Here is a 24,195-nt window from a genome sequence, read left to right as displayed (position 1 = left end):
GCCAGGTCCACCTCCACTCTCCGCTCTGATCACCAGTGGGGTGTGCTCATTCGAGTTCTGAAATCAAACGCTCAATAACAAAGGTAACAGCCCTACTGGCAAGTGTGAGGGGACACAGAAGTCTCTCCTTCACCCTCTGGATTTCTACAAACTGAAAGATGATGCCAGCAGCACCTGAAGTGAATTTTCCACAGATAGATCAAGAAACGTAAAAGCAAATGGCACAGGTTATCACACTGTCATACTGTCGTCCTATCATTCATCGATTTGCTTGAGCGGGCACCAGTCACGCCTCCATTGTGAGACTTGTTGTTACTGTGTTTGGCATATCGAATATGCCACGGGGACCTTGCCAGGCTCTGCCATGCGGGCGGGATACTCTCGTTAGCTTGCCAGGCTCTCCGAGAGGGGCAGAGGAATCAAACCCAGGTCAGCCTTGAGCAAGGCAAACGCCCTACCCGCTGTGCTATTGCTCCAATTAAAGTAAAAATCTAAATGGTTACAGTATCTGAATCAATCAATATCCGATCTTGTATTTAAAACAGTAGCCTTGCATTTCAAACCTAAGTGGGAAATATGAAATGGGGGGGGGGAAAGATGCAGAAAACAAAATATAATAAACTTGGAAAATATCAAGCTATCTGACTCCAAAGACTTAAATATGCAAATGAGGAGGGGCTGGGGACGTGATACAGTGATAGAACACATGTTCTGCATAACTGAGATTCTGGGATCACAAAGATCCATAACCACAAAATGAACCAGCCAAAGAAAAGAACTCTGGAGTAGCAGAGGCAAAATACTGCTTAAGAACATACTCCCTGAAGGGGTTGGACAGATAGTACAGCGGTATGGCACATGGCCAACCTGGGTTCAAATTCCTGGCACCTACAGGGTGCCCAGAGCTCCACCAGGAGTGAGCCCAGAGCAAGAGCCAGGAATAAGCCCTGAGCACTGTTAAGTAGGGCCAAAAACAAACAAAAACCCAAAGCCCCAAAGAACATGTTCTGAGCCACATCAGAGGAAGATTAGATACTCTGGGCAGAGTCACAAGTGAAATCAAGGTGCCAGAGACAGAGAGAGAGAGAGTGTGTGTGTGTGTGTGTGTTAACAAGGCACATGACCACTGTCAGAAGCAACTGCCAGGCACAGACCACAGAGACCCCCAAGAGTCACTAGGTGTGGTCCTCAAACCAAAGAAACAATGAACTCAAACAAAAGATTCTTGACTAAGGTCATGGAATTCCCCAATTGTTGGCCAAGAACAAGCCTGGTAAAAAGGAAGATGTGAACGGCAGCAGAAGGCGCTGGAGGGAGGCAGGGAGGGCACTTGTCTTGCATGCAGCCAAGCCAGGTTTGATTCTCGGCATCCCCTATGAGCACTGCCATATGTTCCCATATGAGCACTGTGAGGAGTGATCCCTGAGTGCAGAGCCGGGAGTGGCTCTTGAGCACTATCGGGTGTGTCCCCTCTTCCTCCACGCACACACACAAAAGTGCAGTGGGGAGAGCATGACACCACCAGTCACACAGTGCATCTAGAGCGGGAGTTAGGCCATGCTCCTGGGAGTGAGGGCTCAGCCCTCTGTGAGCTCCTGGAACCCTGAGTGCAGAAACGAAACCCCCTTGTCCATATGGGACTGGCTCCTTCCACTGTCCACAGCCCAGGAAGCCGCCTCCAACAAATGACATTGGAAGGGCTGGAGCAAGAGAACAGCAGGCAAGACTCTTGCCTTGCATGCGGTCGATCCTGGTTCCATCCCTGGCACTCTAAATGGCATCCCTAGCCCTGCCAGGACTGATCTCTGTGCAGGAATAAAAGTCAGGAATAAGCCCTGAGCACCAAGAAGTGTGGCCAAAACACAAAACAAACCACCCTCCCCCAAATAAACAAATCACATTGGGGTTGCTACTTCCTGTCATGAGCCAACTTGAATTCTTGACTGTCTACAAGGTTAAGAAGTGTAACAGTGAATCCACTTCTTACACTGCTCATTACCGACTTCAAGATCCAGAGAATGCTCATCATCCCATCACTTGGGGATAAAAGATATATTCATTTATAATACTGAGTGTTCCTATTCATGAGCATGGCCTCTACCAGTTTATTTATTTGAAAGGTCTTAACAAAGATGGTTTTTGTTTTTGTTTTTTTTTTTTTTGCTTTTTGGGTCACACCTGGCAATGCACAGGGGTTACTCCTGGCTCTGCACTCAGGAATCACGCCTGGCGGGGCTCAGAGGACCATATGGGATGCTGGGAATCGAACCCGGGTCGGCCAAGTGCAAGGCAATTGCCCTACTCGCTGTGCTATCGCTCCAGCCCCTTAACAAAGTTTTATAATTTCCTTTACAAAAACATTGCATGAATTTTACTACTATTCAGGCAATTTCCATTTTTGATGCTTCTTATATTGTTTTGAAAATTGTATTTTCACAAGTTAATTGCTAAGAGACAGGCATGCAATTGGCATCTTTGCAAGTGAACTTTGACAAGCTCATTATCAGTAGATTATTTGCTCTTTAATCCTTTAACCTATTAACTGCTGTGTGTGTGTGTGTGTGTGTGTGTGTGCTCGAGCACGTGCACACGTTGTTGGAAGAATCAAAGTCAGAACTGTGAGGCATGCACTCTGCCACCTAGTCACAACCTCAGCCCCTTAGTTATTATTATCATTTAAATATCATGTAAATGTTCATTTTAGTCACTGTGATTTACAATACTGTCAAAGATCTCTCTGTTTTTGAACATGCATCTGTAAGCTATCTTTCTTTAATTACTTTCTGGACGCGGGGCAATGTTTCAGCTCCACAATTCTGGCCAGGGCCAGTGTCCCTCCTCTAATGTCCCACCCACCATGTCCTCAGTTTCTATAGACTGTTTCATGTGTGTTCTGGAAAGAAATGTGTATCGTCTGTGAGATAACACCATACATAACACAACAATGCCACAACTGATGACGTCTACTTATCAAGCGTAATTCTGAATTTACTTTAACATTCAGCTTAATTCCAAAGTAAGCATCTTTCGGTAAGAAAACGCTTCAACCACTCTAGGAGAGAAAGATCAATATCGACATTTTTGCTCTAAAGAGAACTCAAGGGTTAAACTGGAGTAAAACTTGAACTCTGACCTGTTTTGTTGACAGGAGCCTCTAGAATCTCAGCTGCTTCCCCGTCCACCCACTTACTTCGATTCTAGGGGACAGGAGACCTTTTAATCCTACACCCTTAAAACGCTCTCAGATCACCCCTGGTTTGGTTTTCACTGAAATCAACAGTCTAGGAGCATAAATGGCAATTGGCAAATGCCACTGGAATCGGGTTTCCTGAGAACACTAAGCCCTTTCACCTATATTCGTTTACTCAGTAGGATTACTGAGGACCGAGTTGAGAGCCTTACACAATGTATTTGAATTTCCAGCCCGCCAGTACGAGACATGTCTAACATAGCTTTGTGTTTATCAAGATACTTGTTTTAATTTTTTTTTGAATGACTATAAAACATCAGACTAACACCAGGTCCACGGGAAACGGGGCTGGGGTCTTAGACTCTCTGGGTCATCATCCTGTTCCATTCCCTCATTCTGGAAAGACCTTCTGTCCAAAGAGATTCTGTGGAAGATCTGGAACTAGAATTTGGGTTCCCCCGTTGGTACCATTAATCAAAGCCTCCGATCACAGGCAAATTTGCATGTTCTGCTACGCAAAAGTTGAGAGTCTTTGAGGGCTTTCTGCCTGAATTGCGCCTGTGAATCCTCCGGAGACAAAACTGCATTCCTGCCTAAAGAAGATTCCTTCTCACGGTTGGAATCCTAAAAGTTTCAGCCTTTTGAAACTTCCACGAGACTTGCAAACAGCCAGAAAAGACACCGGGGGTAGGAAAACTTAGGAACCCACGCAAGGCCATGGGAACCCCCAAAGCTCTAGGGGCAGATTCGTGCAGATTTATGCCGCTCCTGTTGCAGCTGGCCGGCGAGGGTACCTGTACTGGGCCACCGTGAGCTTGGCCTCGCGCTCGGCCCCAAAGCCCGGCAAATGCTGGTTCAGGTAGGCTTCCAGGGACTGGCAATCGAACTTGTGCTGGGGCAGTACTTCGGCCATCTCAGGCTCCCGGGAGGCACTGGACTCCATGACTGTCGCTGGCGCAAGGCGACAGAGGCGCACAGATCGGGAGGTTGCAGCGCACAGATGCCAGAGGCCGGGAGGGAAGAGCAGCACAGATATGGGCGTGGCCAGGGCGGGTACGAGGGCGTGGCCTTGACGGGAGAGGGGCGGGACCTAGATAGGGGCGGGGCGGGGCCTAAATGGGGCGGGGGGCGGGGCCGGGACGGGGCCGGGGCGGGGCCTAGGCGGCTCCAGCGAATCACACACACCCTGGGCGCCGTCGCTAAGCAACACAATGCCAACGTGTGCAGCTTTGCTTTGGGCTCTTTCCAGGAAACGCCTGACACGCCTCCCGTGTATTGTAGTTGAAGATTTTATTATTTTTGTTTTCAGTCCGCCTGAAGAGTGACAGTCCCCGATTTTAAAGGGAGCAAAGTCACGTCCGTGTCCCAAGCCAGTAAGAACGAGAAGGGCCTGCCCCCCACCCCCGAAATCCAATGCATCCACAAGGAGGAAGTGCGAGTCGGTCCGGTTCAGAAAAGAGTCCGTGGGAATCTCGCGCCCAGGAAGTTTTCCAAACCGATCGTGGGGTTTCTTCTCCCGTCTCCGGGGTTGGAAAGGCGGCCCTGTCGCTCCGCCGCTTTGGGCTCCGAGCGCCCCGCCGCCCTCGGCCCGGATCCGAGGACTCCGAGGGCCCCGGGGCGCGCCGGGAAGCCGGAAGCAGCGGGGTTTCCTGCGGGGCCGCGGAGGCCGCTGCACACCGGAAGCGGCGCGCGGCCGGGGAGACGTGTCTGCAGCTGACACGCCGGAGCCGCCTTCCCGGAGCGGCGCTGAGGCGGCTGAGGCGGCTGAGGGCGGCGGCGTGGGGCGGCGGCGGCCGGGGCCGGGAGCGGGGGCAGCGGGCGGCCCAGCCATGGCCGAGTCCGCGGTGGAGCGGCTGCAGCAGCGCGTGGCGGAGCTGGAGCGGGCCCTGGCGCAGGAGAGGGGCCGGCAGGCGGGGGCGGCCGGGGGCGGCCGCAGCCGCATCGACAAGATGAGCTCCGAGGTGGTGGACTCCAACCCCTACAGGTGGGCGGCGGCGCGGCCGAGGGCCCGAGTCTGGGTTCGGGGGTGGGGGTCGGGGGACGCGGGGTAGAGGAAGCGACGCGGGGACCCATATGGCGGCGCCCCCCGGCTCTGCCCGACCGTGTGCGGGAAGCGGTAGGAGCGGCGACGGAAGTACTCGGAGGATCACAAAGAATTCTCGAGAACAGTCGTCAAAACGATAGGCCGATGTCACTCAAGAATGGAGAATGGGAGTTAAGGAAAAGTAGGATCCCAGTTTGGTTCATCCGGAGCCGGAGAGAGATTGCAGCGTGCAAGGTGATCTGCAGGTGACTCACCTGGTTTCTGGTTTCTGGACCACCGTGTGGTCCCCTGAGCCCGCCAGGAGCGATCCCGGAGCACGGCTGGGTTCCCCCCCCCCTCCCCAAATAAAAACCCGCCATACAAAAAGGAAAGAAAAATCTGGGTAGGAAGATTGGAAACAGTGTTAAATGTGGAGGGCGGGCAGGGACTGAAAGGGTGGGCAGTAGATGCGGCCAAGATGGGCAGGAGAGAGAGCCCGAGGGTCAGGGTTCTTGCTTTGCAGGTGGCTCGGGTGTGGATCCCCCACCGCTGCCCCGGAGTCACTTCTGAGCAGAGTCGGGAATAATAACGCCCTGAGCACTCCTGGGCTGCAGCGCCCCGGCACGAGAGGATGAGGATTACTCCAGAGTCGCACCTTCTAAATCATGGGACTTCTAGGAAGTTCGAGAAAAACAAAACTGAATCATCAGATTCTTTTCCGATGTTCTGGAACGGGAAAGCGTATTTCCACTTCGAAAGGTTCACCGGGCACTATACAGCGTGTAGAAATTCCAGGAGCTCAAAGGTGCAGAGCCATACGTTACAGAATTTCTTAGGAAATTATTATCAGTTTAGATGTCTACGCCTAGTTGCATTATCACATACAATTGTGTGTGTGTGTGTCCTTACACAGTTGTATAACTTTACATTTGTCATTTTTATAGAGATCAAAACTTTGATAGAGGGGCTGGAGCGATAGCACAGCAGGTAGGGTGTTTGCCTTGCATGTGGCCAACCCAGGTTCGATTCCCAGCATCCCACATGGTCTCCCGAGCACCACCAGGAGTTATTCCTGAGTGTGGAGCCAGGAGTTAACCCCTGTGCATCGCCGGGTGTGACCCAAGAAGCAAAAAAGAAATTTGATAGAGAATATTTCCACACACCTCAAAATTTACCTTCCTGGTGCCCTTTGTAAAGGTACTAGAAGAGATTCTTATAGGAGACTAAGGCTTGTAGCAGCGGCTCTCAAACCTTAGTGTGCGTCAGAATCGGCTGAAGACCCAGTTAGAACACAGGCCCAGCACCCCAGCTTTGGTTCATTTGGTGATGGGACAAGTCCTTGAAATTGGCATTTTTTGTATTCCTTACCTGCGTTCCAGTGTGTTCTTTCTATCCTCTTTCTGTAGAGGACTGCTTTCTCTTGTGAACAAATGTTCTTTTCTCTCCTTTTAGTAAAATCTCTTTTTTAAAAAAATAAACCATTTCTAACAGATTGCCAGGTAGGACGCTTACACAAAGCACAATTTCAATTTGCTGAGACCTGGCGGGAGAGAGAGTACACGGGAGTGCCGCTGACCCTGGTTTGATCCCCATCCCAAAGATGGGTCCTCTGAGTGCCTCCAGAAATGTGCTACTGGATGTGGACCACTCCCCTGGGCCCCAAGGGAGCAGGGATTTTATGCAGGAGAAAGAAATAACAGAAGTTGCAAGGTGGTGGTGCAGAGCGGTCCCACGAGGAAGTATGTGTCTACAGCGGGGACACGTCTACAGATTCTGTCCCTACAGCGGTCAGAGGATGACATTGATAGAACACTAATGCACACCGCTGAGTACAGAGGAATTTTAGACAGCTGCACTTAACTCTGACTTACCTAAGTCTTAAAACCCAAGGAAAGACACGTTTATTTATGTCAAGGGCAAGAATTCTAGAAGAAAGGAACCCTGTTGGCATCTAACTGAGGTGACTAGAGGACAATATTCACTGGCTGGTGGCATGGGCCATGCTTGGTGCAGTTGGGACTCATGGAAAAAGTAAAATCTTTAGCTGATATATACAACTGAAAATCAAGAAATAACAAGCTACTGCATTGGTAACAGTTGAAAGTGGGAGTGGCATGGAAGCAAGATGAATTGCCTGCAGATGTTGTGACTTTGTATCTGACCCTACGTACACACAATTTCCACCTTTAATTTTAGAACACTAAATACCGCTGTATAAAACAGAAACACTAAGGAAGAACAACAAACAGATGAGCAGAAAAGTACCTCTTGGGTACTTGGCATACAATAGGTGCTTATTAAAAAAAAACAAACATTTCTCCTCTTGTAGACAGGCTACAATGAATGAAATTCCAACAAGATTTTCTGATGTTAAGTCGCAATATTAGGGGCTGGAGTGATGGTACAGTGCATAGGGTGTTTGTCTTGCACGCAGCCAACCCGGTTCAATCCCTGGCAGTCCATATGGTCCCCCAAACACTGCTGGAAGTGATGTTTGAGTGCAGAACCAGGAGTGTGCCCTTAGCATCGCCGGGTGTGACCCCAAAACCACACACACACACACAAATCAGTGTTAAGCATTAAATATTACACTGGTGAAGGGGTTGGTGTCAAAATGTACTGAAACCTAATCATGAATATCTTTGTTACTTGGTGATTCAATTAAAAAAAATCAATATTAGAGTGGGAGGTGTATACAATTCCGCTGAAACATACCTGAGTCGGTGTGTCTCAGTCTTGACAGGAGAATTCTGAGGAGTGTGAGTCTCCAGGTTCCCTTCACGGCACTGCATTCCCCCGTACCCCCTCACCAGCACCGCCAGGTGTAGCCCTGGTGGCCCCCAGCACTGCCACGCCGAGAGCGCCGCATTGCTGAGTATTACTGGCATTGTTCCCCGGGCACAGCCAGGGCGTCCCCCAACACTACTGTTGCCCAGGTTGCTCCTGTTAGGGTATTGAAGTATGTCATGTTTTTATTTACTTTTAATTTTAAAATTTAGGATGATGCTGAAAACCAGGAGTGAACCATATGTTGGGTTTTAAAGCTGCCTCCAAGCTTTCATTTCATCTGCTACAGCTAACTGAAAGATTCCAGGTTTTTTTAAAGGATTAGCAATGATTGAGTTTGGGTGTTTAATTTCTGCTATGATGTAATTTTACCAGTAGCACTGATGAAAGACAGTGCAGTCTTTAAAACATTCTTTTTTTTCTTGTTTTTAAGCCGTCTGATGGCACTGAAACGAATGGGAATTGTCAGCGATTATGAGGTATGATAAACCTTGGCCAAGTTTTTGAGAATGAAGTCACTCGGTGCAAATAATTTCTGGTGACATATTTGATGAAGTGATTGACCAGGACATCTATGATTTGCGCTTCACAGAAAATCCGCACCTTTGCTGTAGCAGTAGTAGGTGTTGGCGGAGTCGGCAGCGTGACGGCTGAAATGCTGACAAGATGTGGCATTGGCAAGGTAAACGCATTCTCTTTGCCTTTCACATAGGAAACCTGCTCACGTCTGCAGTAAATCAGGTACAAATCAGGATTTTCCCCTCCTTACTGATGGTTTATCGATTTGTGGTTTGTGTGTCTGTGTGTCTGTGTGTCTGTTTATACACGATTGTTATTTCTTTCCAGGGGTCTTGTGTGCTTGTGTGCTGTTTGTGCTATTTATGCTATTTATGACCAAGAGTCTTACATGCATGTGTACATGTCGACATATATTGTATTTTCTGTCCAGGAGTATTGTGCTTGTGTGCGTGTGTGCAGATTGCTGTTTCACAGATTGTTATTTCTATCTGGAGTATGACAACATAGCCCCCACCAAAATGGAAGTTGATGTCATTGCTGATTAAACCAGGTCTGCCTAGGTGTACTCAGGAACTTTATCTTTGGGGTCACAGATAAACATTTAGAATGTGTGTTCTAAATAGAAAGCTAAGGAAAGAAGACTGTCAAATTGTTGGAAATATGGGAATGAAATACTGAACATCTAGCAAATATTTGTCAAACTTGCTTCCTAAGGGGCCAGAGAGATAATACAGTGGGCACGGTGCTTGTCCTGCCAACTTGGGTTTGATCACTGGTACCCCTTACGGTCCTCGGAGTGGGCTCAAGGGACCATACGGGATGCTGGGGATTGAAACTGGGTCGTTTGCGTGCAGGCAAGTGCCCTATCTACTATACCATCTTGCCAGCCCCTATCTATATGTTTTTAAACTCCTAAGTCACCCAAGCATGCACTTGACTTGAGTACACGCTTTTATTGACTGATTTAACCTTTTTTTCCTTTGTTTCTGACCTGAGAAGAAAATTCATTTTGTCTTATTGTTAAATTTAGGATGTTGAGAACTATATTATAAACACAGAATTTATTATTTTTTAAATTTTATTTTCATAATGTTCACAATAATTGAGTGTGTTCAATGTTTCAACACCAGTTCCACCACAATTACACCTTCCCACCACCATTTTTTTTTTTTTTGAAGTTTCCCACCACCAATCAAGCCTGCCCTACAGGCAGATGCAAGAAAATTTATTTTGTATTGCGTGTTATGAATAGTATAAGATGTCTGTAAGGGTCTATCTCACAGTGATTGAACAAAAAAGCAAAAAAAAAATAGTATGAGATTTCATGTGGTGTCCACGTGCTCTTGGGTTTCTAAATATTTAAATAATTGGTTTTCAGAGCCGTCCCTGCAGCGAGCTGCTTTGTTCTGAGATTCATTTGTGAGTCTCTGGATCATGTCGTTAATGGGCGTGACAACCAGGACCCCGAAAGGGCAGGGAGATGGGAAGGAACGGCTCAGTCCTGACCCCTTGAGAACTGGTGTTTTCAGTCACTAGGCCCCCATGCCTGGGCTTTTCAGTGAAACTCACAGAATCTTAGATCAAGGAAGAATCCTGGAAACCCTCGTGTCCAACGTTCTTTTGCTACTAAGAAATGAAGTCTTGCAGATGGGAGATGACTCAGAGGGCTAGAATATATGCTTTGCATTCAGCAGCCCCGGGTTCGATTCCCAGTACCAGAGAGTCCCCCCAAGAAAGAAGGGGCTCTGTGGGACCATTTCAAGGGGTATGTGACAGGCCATAAATTGCTGTGTGCAAATGGCAGGAATCAGTTACCTGGTTAGTAATTCTATTTAGAATCAGTATTTAGCATGCCACGGGTATATATGCATAGTTTTGCTACACGAAAGGAATCATGTTATGCTATAATTTTATATTGACTTTTATTTTTACCTTTTTGTGTGTGGGGGGGGGGGAGGCACACCAGTGGGGCTCACAGGTCACTCCTGGCAGTGCTCAGGGATTTTTTGTGGTGACAGGTATAGAACCAGGTTGGCCGCATAAGACAAGCATCCTACCGGCTGTATATTGCTCCAGCCATATTTATTTTTACCTTGTTTTAAAATTTCATTAGGTTCTTGACTTTTATCAGAAAAGTGAAACAAAGTCATATTTGAGGGCACAATTTATTTGTGTTTGTGGCGGGGGGTGGGAGGGATTCCACCCAGTTGTGGGGGGTGGGGGTCTCTCATGGTGCTCCAGAGTTCTACCGCCAGGGATTAAACCCACTCTCCCACACACAGCCCTTGGAGCTGTCTCTCCAGCCCAGTATTTTACACAATTTTTGACAAAGTGGAATAATTTTCCCACAGAGCACGTAGAGCGGCAGGTAAGGTCATAGTTAGGATGCAGGGACCCACTGGAGCACACCTGGGCTTGAGGCCCGTGTCCATGGTGTGTCATGTGTGACTTGTGGACATCATCTATTTCTCAGATAATACCACCTGTGTCCCGAGAGTCGGCAGTATTTATTTCAGGCACAACTTATTAACTTATTGGTTATTGTTACTAACATAGCAGTGTGTTAATATGGCATTCAGCATTTTGGAGTTAGCTGATATCATTGTTACAACCATGCAGCTTACCAGGTGCTAGGCCCACGAGTTTGCTCTTCGTTGTTTCAGCTTCTTTTCATCAGCTTGCTGCTCTGTTCATTTTAGTTGCTGCTCTTCGACTATGACAAGGTGGAGCTGGCCAACATGAATAGACTGTTTTTCCAACCTCACCAGGCGGGACTGAGTAAGGTCGAAGCAGCAGAGCATACCTTGAGGTAAATGGGAAAGCAGTTTAAGAACAGATTTTGGGGAAATCCCACTTGTATTTGGTACAAGTACATTGAATGTATGCATAGGGAGCTCGTTCTCAGGGGAGCACATCCTCTAGGTGTGGGAAAACATGAGTTTGGAGCCTGGCACCGCATGCCCTTACCTGGCTCTGCTGGGTAGCGTCCCGGTGGCCCCTAGTGGCCCCAGGCCCGAGCAGCACTGCATCCTTACGGGGCACCAGCAGGCCCACACAGCTTGTTTTAGGGTTAGATGGTATTTTAGGGGGTTTGTTTGTTTACTTTAAATGAAGGGGGGGGCTTCTGGCCCACACCGGGGTGCTCAGGGGCTGTTTATGGCTCTGTGCTCAGGAGTGACCCCTGGCCATGCTTAGGGGACCATACGCTGTGCCAGGATTGAATCAGGGTCAGCTGCGTACAGGGCCAGCACCCTCCCCTGCGCTCTCCCTGGTGCCTGTAGTGGAGGTGTGGAGGGCCCGTGCTCCCAGACGTTTCAGCTGTGCAGTCGCAGTGTGTCGCTGTCCCAGGCAGGTGGCCTGTCTCCAGCAAAACCCTGTGAACGCTGACATGTCCTTTGTGGGATTTGGAATAAAGCGTTTGCCTTATGAAGGGCGATGCCTTTGATTTCTTTTTTCTTCAACCACTGAATAAACGTAAAAGCCACTCTCAATGCTCTTACAGTAAAATAGACTGTATGGAGTAGCAGCTAGCCAGCAGGATTCAGCGGGATTGTGCCAGCCCTCAGCTGAGGACTTCTCTGTGGCTCCAAACATCCTTGCGCAATAAGGAACAAAGAGAGTCTTTGTCCTGCTGAGTAGGAGCCCGCACAGATGCTGAAGGCTTCTTTCCTTCCCTCCCTCCCCCCACCGTGGGAGCCTTGCCCGGATTCTTCTACATGTTTCAACCTAGACCTTGAAGTGAGACAAAAAAGTTAAAGCAGGACTTTGATTTTTTCTTCTCCTGTTCCTGGTTTTTTTTTTATATATCATTCTCATAAATCATTGTGTATCTTTGAAAAAATTAGCATGATGATTTGATTTTTATATATTGGGAAATTATTGGAATTTATTTATTTATATTTTTTTTGGCCAGGACAGAGGGCTGGGTCACACCTACGGTGCTTGGATGGCTCTGCACCGGGTCGCTCCATTTCTCCAGCATGTTTCAATGGTATTTAGCTCTTGCCGTTCCCTTTCCAAACTTCTTTCAGTAGTAATTTTTGTAACTTTCCCTTTACTCTTTTAGGAACATTAATCCTGATGTTCTTTTTGAAGTGCACAATTACAATATCACTACAGTAGAAAACTTTCAACATTTCATGGACAGAATAAGGTAAATTTTTATTTATGAATATTTTATGTCATATATAGCTCGATTAAATAAGCATATTAGGAAAATCTATTGCTAATTAATTCAATGAGTTGGTAGGTTGTTATACAAAAAGTGTAGTATCATTGATGTATTCATAATGGTTACTCAATATATTCTGGAGTATTTGGAAATATTGCATCTTAATTATACTTAGGTATTTACTCTAAGAATAAATGTATTTATTAAATATTTATTAAATATTAAGTATCACTGTATGTTAATTAATGTTAAATATTAATATACTTACTGGAAGTAATAAATGCCTACACAATATAGTGACCATGTTTTGTGTCCTGATTCTTCTTGAATAAAATTTCTTTTCTTTGCCTAGTAATGGTGGGATAGAAGAGGGAAAACCTGTTGACCTTGTTCTCAGCTGTGTGGATAATTTCGAAGCCCGAATGGCAATAAATACGGTGAGTATTTTTGGAGTGCAAGGTGTTAGACTTGTGGATTTACCTCTTTCTGTATATTCTCTCTGTGCATATTCCCTGTCCTGAAAGTTCTACCTTTAGCCCCTTTCCTTAGCATGTTTTATTTGTAGTTAATGTTCTCTTCACGTCCTTTTGAAATATATCACAGTTGCCTCACAGCTGGGCCTGTGTCCCTGTCCTGCTCTTAAGCTGGTGGGGGAAACAGTAAAATAGCAGCTGCATCGGACCTAGTTCTTGAAATAAATAGAACTCTGGACCAGCAGTGAGTTCCTCTGTCTGTTTAGGCTTGGGGGTCACATTCTCAGGTGCCCAGAGTCATTCCCAGTGCTCTGAGACCATGGGGTGCTGGGGATTGGGGTTTTTTTGCATGCAGTTCTGTCCCTTTGAGCTAGCTTCCTGGCCTCTTCACTTTTATTTATTTATTTTGGGATTTTTTTTTTGGTGGGGTGTCACACCCAAGTGATGCTTAGAGGTTACTTCTGGCTCTGCACTTAGGACTTAACTCCTGGCAGTGCTGGGGGATCATATGGGATCCTGGGGGTTGAACCCAGGTTGGCCGAGTACAAGGCTAATAATGCCCTCCCACTGAATGATGATTCTGGCCCCCTTCACTTTATACGTCAATATAAGAATATGTATAATTGCCTACAAACTTTTTTTTTTTTAAGAAAGTACTGGATTTCCTTTGAATTCTTGTATTGACAACTTTTCACGTGACTTTTTATTGCTTGGAATTATTTTAGAAAAATTAATTTTTACATTGATAAGCAATCGAGTTGATAATAGACTAATCCCAGGAGCAAAAACAGTAGTATGGGTGGGGTACTTGCACATGACCAATTCAGTTTCAGTCCTCCACCTGCAGTCCCAGGTTCCCCTGGTTCCTTGGAGCCCTGCCTGGAGTGATCCCTGAGCACAGAGCCAGGAGTAATCCTTGAGCACTGTCAGGTGTGGCCTCAAAGCCTCTAGTTCCAGCTTATTCCATTTTTGAATCCTGTTTACTTTTATTATGTTGTTTTTGTTTTGGAGCCACACCTAGTGGCTGCTCCTAGCTCTGTGCTAGGGCGGGGTTGTCCACATGCAAGGCAATGCCTCAGCCTCTCAGCTGCCTTGCTGGCCCTGTCCTCTCTGCCCTCTGGCTTTTTCAGGAGACTATGGCAACTGCCAAGTTGCGATTAAAGAACCCCACTGTTTACAGCTCTCTGCTTTTATTTTGAAAATGTGCTTTTAACAACCTTTAGTGATTCATATAGCTAAACCCTACATGTTCTTCAGCACTTCAGGTAACTGAATTTCCCTGTTCTTTGGTGTTCTCACCTCTTTTCTACTAAGGCTTGTAATGAACTGGGACAAACGTGGATGGAGTCGGGGGTCAGTGAGAATGCAGTGTCCGGACACATACAGCTCATCATTCCTGGGGAATCTGCCTGTTTTGCGGTATGCGTCATCCACTTTGGGTTATTTTCCATTTATGAGGCAACTGCTAGAGTTCCTAGGGGCATTGAAAACAAATTCCCAGCTCGGAGATGAAGCCGGTTTGGGTGTGGCAGAGTCCTGTTTGAAACACTCTGCTCTCCTTCCTTCCCTGCTGGAATACACCTTCTTTGCTTCTCCTCACGCACAGTGTGCCCCGCCGCTTGTGGTTGCGGCAAATATCGACGAGAAGACACTGAAACGGGAAGGCGTGTGTGCCGCCAGCCTCCCCACCACCATGGGAGTGGTCGCCGGCATCTTGGTCCAGAACGTGTTAAAGTGAGTCGGGACTCATTTTCCCCAGTGGTCCACTTAGGTATTGGTAAGAGCAACTATATTTCATGAAGCATTTCAAATAGTAGAATTGCCATCTAAGTACTTTTTGTTTTCATTTTGTCTATATAGTGCCCTGCCCGGGTTAGCTTAGTCAGTAGAGCACAAGACTCTTGACAATTGTCTGTTTTTATATATGTATACTGTGTTTACTAATAGTCTCTGGAGCTTGGTTTATAGTCTCGGGAGCATGTGGCCGCGAAGTTCTCCCTCTTGGAGAACCTGGCAAGCTACTAAGAGTTTCCTGCCTGCATGGGAGAGCCTGGCAAGCTCCCCGTGGCGTATTCATATGCCCAAACCAGTAACAATGATGGGTCTCATTCCCCTGACCCTGAAAGAGCCTCCATTGGGAAGGACGAGTAAAGAGAGGCTCCTAAAATCTCAGGGCTAGGACGAATGGAGACGTTACTGAGACCGCTCGAGAAAATCAGATGATGATGATGGTGATGGTGGTGGTGGTGATGATGATGATGGTGATGATGATGATGATAAAGGACTGGAGTGATAGCACAGCGGATAAGGCCTTGCACGCGGTCGACCTGGGTTCGATTCCTCAGTCCCTTTCAGATTGCCCAGCAAGCTACTGAGAGTATCCTGCCCGCACGGCAGAACCTGGCAAGCTACCCATGGTGTATTCAGTATGCCAAAAACAGTAACAACAAGTCTCACATGGAGACGTTACTGGTGCCCACTCGAGCAAATTGATGAACAACCGGAAGACAGTGCTACAGTATGTTTACTAATGCATTAATGTATATAACATGTTAATACAGTCATGGATTACAGTGTATACTTAGAACAGTTCTTGGTTAATTGGCAAGACAGTACTGGTATATTAATGAAGCATTAAGACCCAGTGGCCTTAATTTTTGTTGGTTAGATTGAAGGTGGAAAATTAGACATAACCACATTTGTTTTGAATATTTTGATTTGACTTTTGCTGAAAATAATGTGAATGTGATTAAACTATAACCAGAGTAATATCTCTGATATCTCAACGACTATAACTATACCATTGAGACTAAAGTTCGAAAATGCAAAGCTTCCTTCTTTTGGAAGAGGGGCTGCACCCCAGTACCTCTGTGCTTGCAGATCATTCCCTACTCCTTGGGGAACCCTCTTGTGTGCAAAGCATGCACCCAGCCCATTGAGCCATCTCTCTGGCCCGAAGGTTTAGTTCACAGTTTATTAAAGGCAGAGACCCTTAAGTGTCCCCTGCCTTGAGCCATTTGTTTCTGCCTCTACCACTGTGGTGCTTGGGGTCTGTTCTTGGATCATCGAGTTATGTTTAAGACCAGGCTTGTTTTCAGTAACGACTGCTTATTAAGTGCCTTGGAAACTAATGCGGGCCAATTGAACCCTCCAGATATTGAGTTGGTGCAGGGGCCGCCCCCAGCAGTGCTCAGAGGACTCTGCAGTGCTGGGGATTGAACCGGCCTTTCCACTTGCTCAAGTGCTTACCCATCGAGCTCTCTCTGGCCTCTCACTTTGCCTCTTGAGGTTGTTGACATGTCGGAGTTTAGTTGGCAGCCCTTTATTAAGAGCTTAAAAAATTAAACTATACTCTATGCTTGATGAAATGAAGCAAGCTTCTCTCTCCTGCCTTCATTTAACAAATATCTACGAGGCCAGACCCTGTAAACAAGAGAAAAATCATTATTTTCTGGGTATTTGATATAAAATTAATTTGCCTACTTAAGAATCATTTTTAAAAGCTCAATTCAAATTCTTTTATGATTTTGTATATTCATAGCAACTCTGACTTATTTTTCTAGGTTTCTGTTAAACTTCGGTACTGTTAGTTTTTATCTTGGATACAATGCAATGCAGGATTTTTTTCCAACCATGTCCATGAAGCCAAATCCTCAGTGTGATGACAGGAATTGCAGGAGACAGCAGGAAGAATATAAGGTATGTTTCAGTCTGTCAGCATGTGTGGGAGATCATAATGGAGAGGGCAACCAAAAAAATTTAGACTTGAAATAAAGGAAAAATGGATTTTTAACCTTTTATTATATGCTTCAAAATTAAAAATTCAAAACCAAAAGTTTATCTTTCTTTTGATAAGATGATATCTCGTCTGAATACCGGGTTAAGTCTGATAATAAAGACTGAGGGAAAACGCTCTGATGCTGTTTGATTTCTGCAGAAAAAGGAGGCAGCACTGCCCAGACCGGAGACTGTTCCCGAGGTGGAGGAGATAATCCATGAAGACAATGAGTGGGGTAGGCCAGTGTAAAGCGGCTCTTGCGGCAGAGCCCTGATGGCCGGGAAGCGAGTTATGTTTAAGATCAGGCTTGTTTTCGTAACAACTGCTTATTAAGTGCCTTAGAAACTAATGCGGACCAGGGGCTGGAGTGATAGCACAGTGGGTAGGGCGTTTGCCTTGCACACGGCCAACCTGGGTTCAAATCCCAGCATCCCATATGGTCCCCTGAGCACCGCCAGGAGTAATTCCTGAGTGCAGAGCCAGGAGTAACCCCTGTGCATCGCTGGGTGTGACCCAAAAAGCAAAAAAAGAAAAAGAAAAAGAAACTAATTCGGGCCAATTGAACCCTCCAGGTATTGAGTTGGTGTCTGAGGTTTCAGAAGAGGAACTGAAGAATTCTTCAGGCCCAGTTCCCGATTTACCTGAAGGAATCACAGTGGCGTACACGATTCCCAAAAAGGTACGTCTAAACTAGGATTTGCGTGAGTAAAGATGTAAGAGAAACTTTGGTCTCGTCTTCTGTTGCCTGAATTTTCCCCTTCCCTTCCCTCTGTTGATACGGCGCCCCGGGGTTGCTGAGGCTTGGCTCTGGTGCTCCCACAAGTGGCTGCAGTGCTCACACCCTTCCTGCGCGCCCACACTCGCCTGGCCGTGGTGCCCCGGGATGTTGCTTTAGTTGTGGGACCCAGCAGCAGGACAGCCGGGTGCAGACAGAGCTGCCAGGCTCCCGCAGTCACCACTGGGCTTTCGTCCAGCCCCCATTTTAGGTCTGCTACAGTGTAGGGCTCAGATGTGGGAAAGAGCCAGGGAGCCAGCCCAGAGAGCCGGAGTGCAGTGCTGGGCGTGCAGGTGGTCTGGATTTGATCCCGAGCACTGCTAGATGTGGTCACCCCCACTCCCACCCCCGCCACTACCACAACCCTCCAAACAATGTGGAGAGGTACTTGGTGTTAATGTGGAGAGAAGTATAACACATTCTGAGCTTTGGGAACATAGGCATCATTTGGTGGTTGTTATTGAAGGATCAGACAGATTCTGCCTGACACAGCATTTGTTGACAGCGTTAGCCACCATATCACTGCACTGTAGCACTGTCGTCCCATTGTTCATCAATTTGCTTCAGTGGGCACCAGTAACGTCTCCATTGTGAGACTTGTTACTGTTTTTGGCATATTGAATACGCCACGGGTAGCTTGCCAGGCTCTGCCATGCAGGCAGGATACTCTCAGTAGCTTGCCGGGCTCTCCGAAAGGGACGGAGGAATCGAACCCGGGTCGGCTGTGCGCAAGGCAAACGCACTGCTCACTGTGCTATCGCTCCAGTCCATTAGCCATCATACTGTTTAAAAATACCACTTCAGTGCCGTGGGAATCCTAAAGGGGAGGGGGAATAAAATCAGTCTCTTTGAAATTCTAGAAGGCTTGCTTCTTTCTCTTTTCTTTATTTCTTTTTTTAAAATACTTTTTTAAAATAAAAGTTGTATTTGGAGAAATAATAAGGGCAGAGAGCGCGCGCGCTTACCGGTCGTGTGTCTCAGCGGCAGCATTTGTATCAGGTTGTCTGTTCTGTTTCCCCCCTTTGTTGGGAGCAGGAAGAGTCTGGACCGGAGGTAGCAGTAGAAGACTCCGGTGAAAGCCTGGAAGACCTCATGGCCAAGATGAAGAATATGTAGATCATGGACTGAGCAATGTTTGATTTCCTATGTCTACTTTAAGAATTTATTTTTTTCTCATGCAATTGAAAGGAACTATTTTAAAAAGGACGAAAACCTAGGACGATGTCAGCTGCTATATAATGATCCCAGAGTCTTACTCTGGGAAAATACTGTCACCCTGTGTTGGCCGCTCCAGGGCCTTTAACTGAAACTCATGTTTCATTCTGGTAAGAAAGTGTCAGAGGATTTCTGTAGACCATTATAAATCTGATGGGAGATTTATCATTCCAATGCTTTGGCCTTTGGGGAGGAGGGAGAGGGGCCAGTTGGCTGCAGCCTTATTTTCTTTCTGCCTTTGTGGGCTCGAGCTCGGCCTTGGGCTGTAAAGTGGCGTGTGGTCTCAGAGGTCGGCAGAGGGACCAAGTCTCCTCTGTTGGTCTGGAAGTGCATCATCTGCTCACCTGTGCTCGGATTTGCACTCTGCAGGAAAACCGCTTCCCACTCTTAGCCCGGGAAATGCTGAATTTGATACAGTTAATCTGCCAAATGAAATAACCTCTCAGATGTTTCCTCAGAAAATCTGTGCTGAGGTAATAGTCACTGGAAAAGTTTGTAACCACGTGAATTGTGTTTTCAGATATTTATTTAAACTTGATCTGTAACTGGGTATTGTGTTGGATAATAAGGCATGAGGGAGGCCGGAGGCCGCTCTGCAGTGGCCTCTGTGGTTTTCTCTGGATTTGCTTATAGATATCATGAAGGCTTAGAAAGCCCCGATAGAAATAAATCCCTAATGGTTTGGAGACCAAAGGCTGTGTTGCCTGTAGACTGTTACTAGTCTGTCTTATTTTTTGCTTTGTGAGCACTGAATGTTTGACTTGTGCCTCTGAGCTAAGGGGCGGCATTATTGAAAAAAAATAAGTGTACTTTCCACTGACAAAATCAAAGTCCTAAATACTGATTTTAGAAAGCCCTCTGTATCGGATATGTCCAAAATACTCCTTGTGAGGTTCAGGGATCATGTTGTGATGCTTGTGTTTACAGTGAGTCAGGAAAGCTGGCGGTGAGGCTTGTTTTTCTAACCTTGAAACCTATTTATGTTGCCTCGATAGGTCACTCGCTGTTTTGGTTTTTTGGGTTTTGTTTAGTGTATTCATTTGTAAAGTGGTTTTTCTAGTTACTAGAGGTACTTTGAATTAAAAAAAAAATACCCCGTAATTTTTCTAAAATAATCTCATTCCATTGGATCCTCTGATACACTGATTTGGTCTAAGGATTTGCTTCTAGTTGAAAAATGTATATTGGGGCTGGAGTGACAGCACAGTGAGTAGGGCGTTTGCCTTACACGCGGCCAACCCAGGTTTGATTCCCAGCATCCCATATGGTCCCCTGAGCACCGCCAGGAGTAACCCCTGAGCATTGCTGGGTGTGACCCAAGAAACAAAAAAAAAGAAAAATGTATTTTTATAAAGTTTAATGGCCCAAATTTACATCTTTTGCACTTTCCCCCATTCTTGCTGCCTTACACTGTGGTGTCTCTGGTGACACTGAATCTCACCTAAGTTCTTGATCGAATATTACCCTTTTTAAAAATAATTGGAAATGGATTATTTTACCAGAAAAAAAAGTGCTAGATTTTGCAAACATTTTAAAGTGTCCTCTCAGCTGTGCAAGCCATGCACACTTACAAGGAGCTGAATATGAGAATTTAATTTGTCATTAAAAATTTACCACTGAATTTTATGTTATTTAGTAAAATAGTGTTCAGCTTTGTCTCGCCTCATGTTCATGGGAATTTACTTTGCAATGTTAGTCAAGTGTTTTGTATAGTAAAGACTATGTATTACGGGTTTCTTCATATAAAATGCATCCTGAGTAACTATAAATTCACCAGTCAATATAAAAAGGCAATAACCATTGAAGAATATTTATTAAAACTGAATCTCCCCAATACTCTTTATTTTCATATTTCTTTTTGTTCATGATATCAAGTAACTCCTATAATGTGGATCCTACTCCTTCAGATTTATCTTGATTTATGTGACAACTACAGCATGTATTAAGGTGAACATAATATTCTTATTTGAGAATGTCAAGTACACACAGAGATGTTGTTCATGGCTCTAACCTTAAAATTTTATGTCAAGCTAAAATCAAGCCCAGGTACCACCCATCCAAGGCAAATGTTCTGTTGCTGAGCTACATTCCAGCCCTTTATTGTTTTCATAGGGGCTGTACCCAGGGGCTCAGGTGCTGGGGTGCTGGGGGCAGAGCTCAGGGTCAACCCAGTGCTGGCCCTCCCACGGGACTCCAGCTCTCTGAGCTGTCTCCCCTGCTCTCACCATATTTCTTGGTTCTCTAAATAGAACCTTGGTAAACTGCAGTAGGAAAACGAGAACTTGAAATTGCACTTCTCAAATCATGAAGTACAACTGTTTATCTTCTGTACACATAGGACTCTTACAGGTATTAAGACTGAAGTTTTTATTATATATAAGTACATAAATGACATAAAACAAGTGCCCAAATATGGCAATATTTATAAAATCTATAAAAATATTTTTTCAGTAGAAAATGGCAGCCTAATGAGTTTGAGCAAAATGAAGGGTCAGGTTTAGACCACTTAAGAAGGTGTAGGGAAATTTCATGTCCATATTTGGGAAACGGTCAAAGAATGCGGATGAGTCGACCTGTCACGGCACGAACAACTCCACTCGTTATGCCCGGACAAACAACAACAGCGTACAGCAGTGTAGAGAGCTCGAGAGCCCGTCTGTGCAGTGAAGGCTCGAGTTATTTTAATATCCCTTACTCCTCGAAACTTTCCTTTGAGGTAGAGAATAGCGCCAGGCTAATACTGGGAAAGCAGGACAAAGAATGGTGAAGCCAGAATCTCTCTGGAGAGATGAAGGGAGAAGGGGATGCTTGAAGCGCCGTCTGCTGTCTGTCAGCTCCACACGCAGACCAGACCTCTGGGGTACACTTATCATTCCACCTTAGGATCAGCTGTATCCTCCTCCTTGGATCCTGTGCAACTGGAAAGTTCATTTCTTTTTAAATGTCTGACACTGACATTCCTGACTCAGACATCAGTGTTGTCCAATGCAGTTTTGTGCAAATATCATACACAGTGGAAATACAGGGGAAGTCACATTCATACAAATATTATACACCTGGGAATTTTCATGGATGATATTTCATACAAATATAATACACAGTGGAAATGCCAAATAGAAAATAAAATTTCCTTTTATTTATTTATTTATTTTTGCTTTTTGGGTCACACCCAGCGATGCTCAGGGGTTACTCCTGGCTTTGCACTCAGGAATTACTCCTGGCGGTGCGGTGCTGGGGGGACCATATGGGATGCCGGGGATCGAACCCGGGTCGGCCACGTGCAAGGCAAACGCCCTACCCGCTGTGCTATCTCTCCAGCCCCAAAAATTTCCTTTTAATAAGTTTTAAATTCTAACTTTCCTCATGCTTCCTCATTCTGTTCTTTTTCTTTCTTTCTTTTTGGGTCACACCTGGTGATGCACAGGGCTTACTCCTGGCTCTGCACTCAGGAATTACCCCTGGCCGTGCTCAGGGGACCATATGGGATGCTGGGAATCGAACCAGGGTCCGCTGCACGCAAGGCAAACGCCCTACCCTCTGTGCTATTGTTCCGCCCCACATTCTGTTCTCTCTTAAGGTACGTTTCCGCTGTGCTATTGCTCCGCCCCACATTCTGTTCTCTCTTAAAGTATGTTTCCGATGACTGGTCGTGACTGCTATTACCTTGGTCCTTGATGAAGGAAAACATTAGGAGAATGGGTGGTTTTTACACTGCAGGCGTCTCCACTGGATGAATGTTGGGAAGGAGCTTTTCCACCCAGAAGGGATGTTTCTGCTTCTTTGATTTCCATTGCCCTTTTGTAGAGTTCGGCGGCCTTTTCAAAATCCCCTTCTTCATAGCTTTGAAAGAAAAATTCTTAAAATGAGACCGTAACCTCGTAATTCTAGATGATGTTAGGCTATTGCCCAGCAGACCCGTGCAGAATGTCCACCTATTCTCTTTCTTTACCACCGGGGAATATGCTCGGGTCTTAACGGATACCATGGGGACAGTGTTGAAATGGATGCAGAGAACCTTAACAGGAGTCATTCTCTACAACCCGAGGAGTTTAGTATCACTTGAAGTAAATCAACCCAAGAAACCAAAAGTGCCCCTGCTCACCTAAGAAAACGTACTCGGGAATAAATATGCCTACTTGAGTTCTACAGTGCATTCCATTAAAGCTGTTCTAAAAGGGAGCCTGGTTGCACGAGCAAAGTGGAATGATTCTTACCTAAGCACGGCTAAGTTTTTTAATGTTTCTCCAACTCGAGGATGCATCCGACCGAGGCTGTCTTCGTAAATCTTCAGTGCTCGTTCATACAATGGCAAGGCTTCCGTGTGTTTTTTCTGATAAAATGAAAGGAAACCGTGCACTTGAACAGACAGGGTTTCTTTTTTTTTTTTTTTTTAGCTTCTGATTATGCCACTTATATTAATAATCTATTGACTAAAGGAGGTCATTTGGTTAAATACAACTTCAATGGGCCAGAGGTGTATTTTCTACCTACAGGGTTAGGCTCTGATATATGACAAAGAACATGCATAATTTTAACACAAAAATGGTACATGAAGTTGGAAACAATTATACAATGATGGTCAAATCTATCCCAGACTACAATGCATAAATAATTTTCATCTTTGCGATACCATGGTGTCATATCATTACTTATACAAGTGGCAACAACTGAGGTACAGAGAGAAAAAGTATCCAAATATCATGCAATTGGCAGGTTATAGTTATTGGCTTTGACCCTCTGGAATGTGATACCTAAGACTATGCTCTTTCCTATATTATATCTCCTTCCAGACACATCATCTGAGCAATACCCCAGAACTATTTGGTATTTTCTGAATTAATAAAAATTATTAGTAGTTATAAAGTTTTCCAGTGTTCAGATGGATGGACATACTTTAGAGCGAACTAATAATTAAGAACCTTATGTCTTTCTCTCAGCAGCTATGCCCATTTCTATTATACTTCAGACATGTGCAATAGATAGCTTAGACACGAGTCATTTATGACAGGTGAAAGGTTGTACACTTGACTTCAGGCCATTACATTCACTAAGTTACTTCCTTTTCCTAGCAGAGTTTAGAGTCCTTCTGAGTGTAAAGAATTGTTAGTCAAGCCATTCTGAAGCCATTTTAATGACCCATGATGGTCTGTGATGCTGGATATCAAATATGAGGAATTTAAGTATTTATTGTTTATTTTTGAGTAACAGTAACTTGGGTCATCTTCCTTTTTGTCTATTTTTGGGGGGCCATATCTGCGTTGCTC

General features: G+C 45.6%; 2 protein-coding genes across 2 annotated transcripts in view; one reads left to right on the top strand and one right to left on the bottom strand.

Annotated features, from left to right (window-relative positions):
* ACAD11 (acyl-CoA dehydrogenase family member 11) overlaps positions 1-4,206 on the bottom strand; it is an 84,927-nt gene extending 80,721 nt beyond the window's left edge. Inside the window, 1 exon segment of the mRNA XM_055137155.1 lies at positions 3,985-4,206. Coding sequence (XP_054993130.1) covers positions 3,985-4,133 — 149 coding nt within the window. The 5' untranslated portion in view covers positions 4,134-4,206.
* Positions 4,207-4,889: 683 nt separating this feature from the next.
* Positions 4,890-20,585, top strand: UBA5 (ubiquitin like modifier activating enzyme 5). The gene is made up of 12 exons (XM_055136074.1): positions 4,890-5,174; positions 8,434-8,479; positions 8,593-8,682; positions 11,219-11,328; positions 12,586-12,672; positions 13,043-13,127; positions 14,478-14,582; positions 14,770-14,897; positions 16,727-16,862; positions 17,101-17,176; positions 17,514-17,620; positions 18,752-20,585. The coding sequence occupies exons 1-12, from the start codon at positions 5,020-5,022 to the stop codon at positions 18,830-18,832; spliced, it is 1,206 nt and encodes a 401-aa protein (XP_054992049.1). The 5' UTR covers positions 4,890-5,019; the 3' UTR covers positions 18,833-20,585.
* The last annotated feature ends 3,610 nt before the right edge of the window (positions 20,586-24,195 follow it).

Source organism: Sorex araneus, chromosome 4, assembly GCF_027595985.1.
Source record: "Sorex araneus isolate mSorAra2 chromosome 4, mSorAra2.pri, whole genome shotgun sequence".
In the NCBI taxonomy this organism is placed as follows: Eukaryota; Metazoa; Chordata; class Mammalia; order Eulipotyphla; family Soricidae; genus Sorex; species Sorex araneus.
Note: the sequence above shows the minus strand (reverse complement) of the source record. Positions and strands in the feature narration are given on the sequence as shown.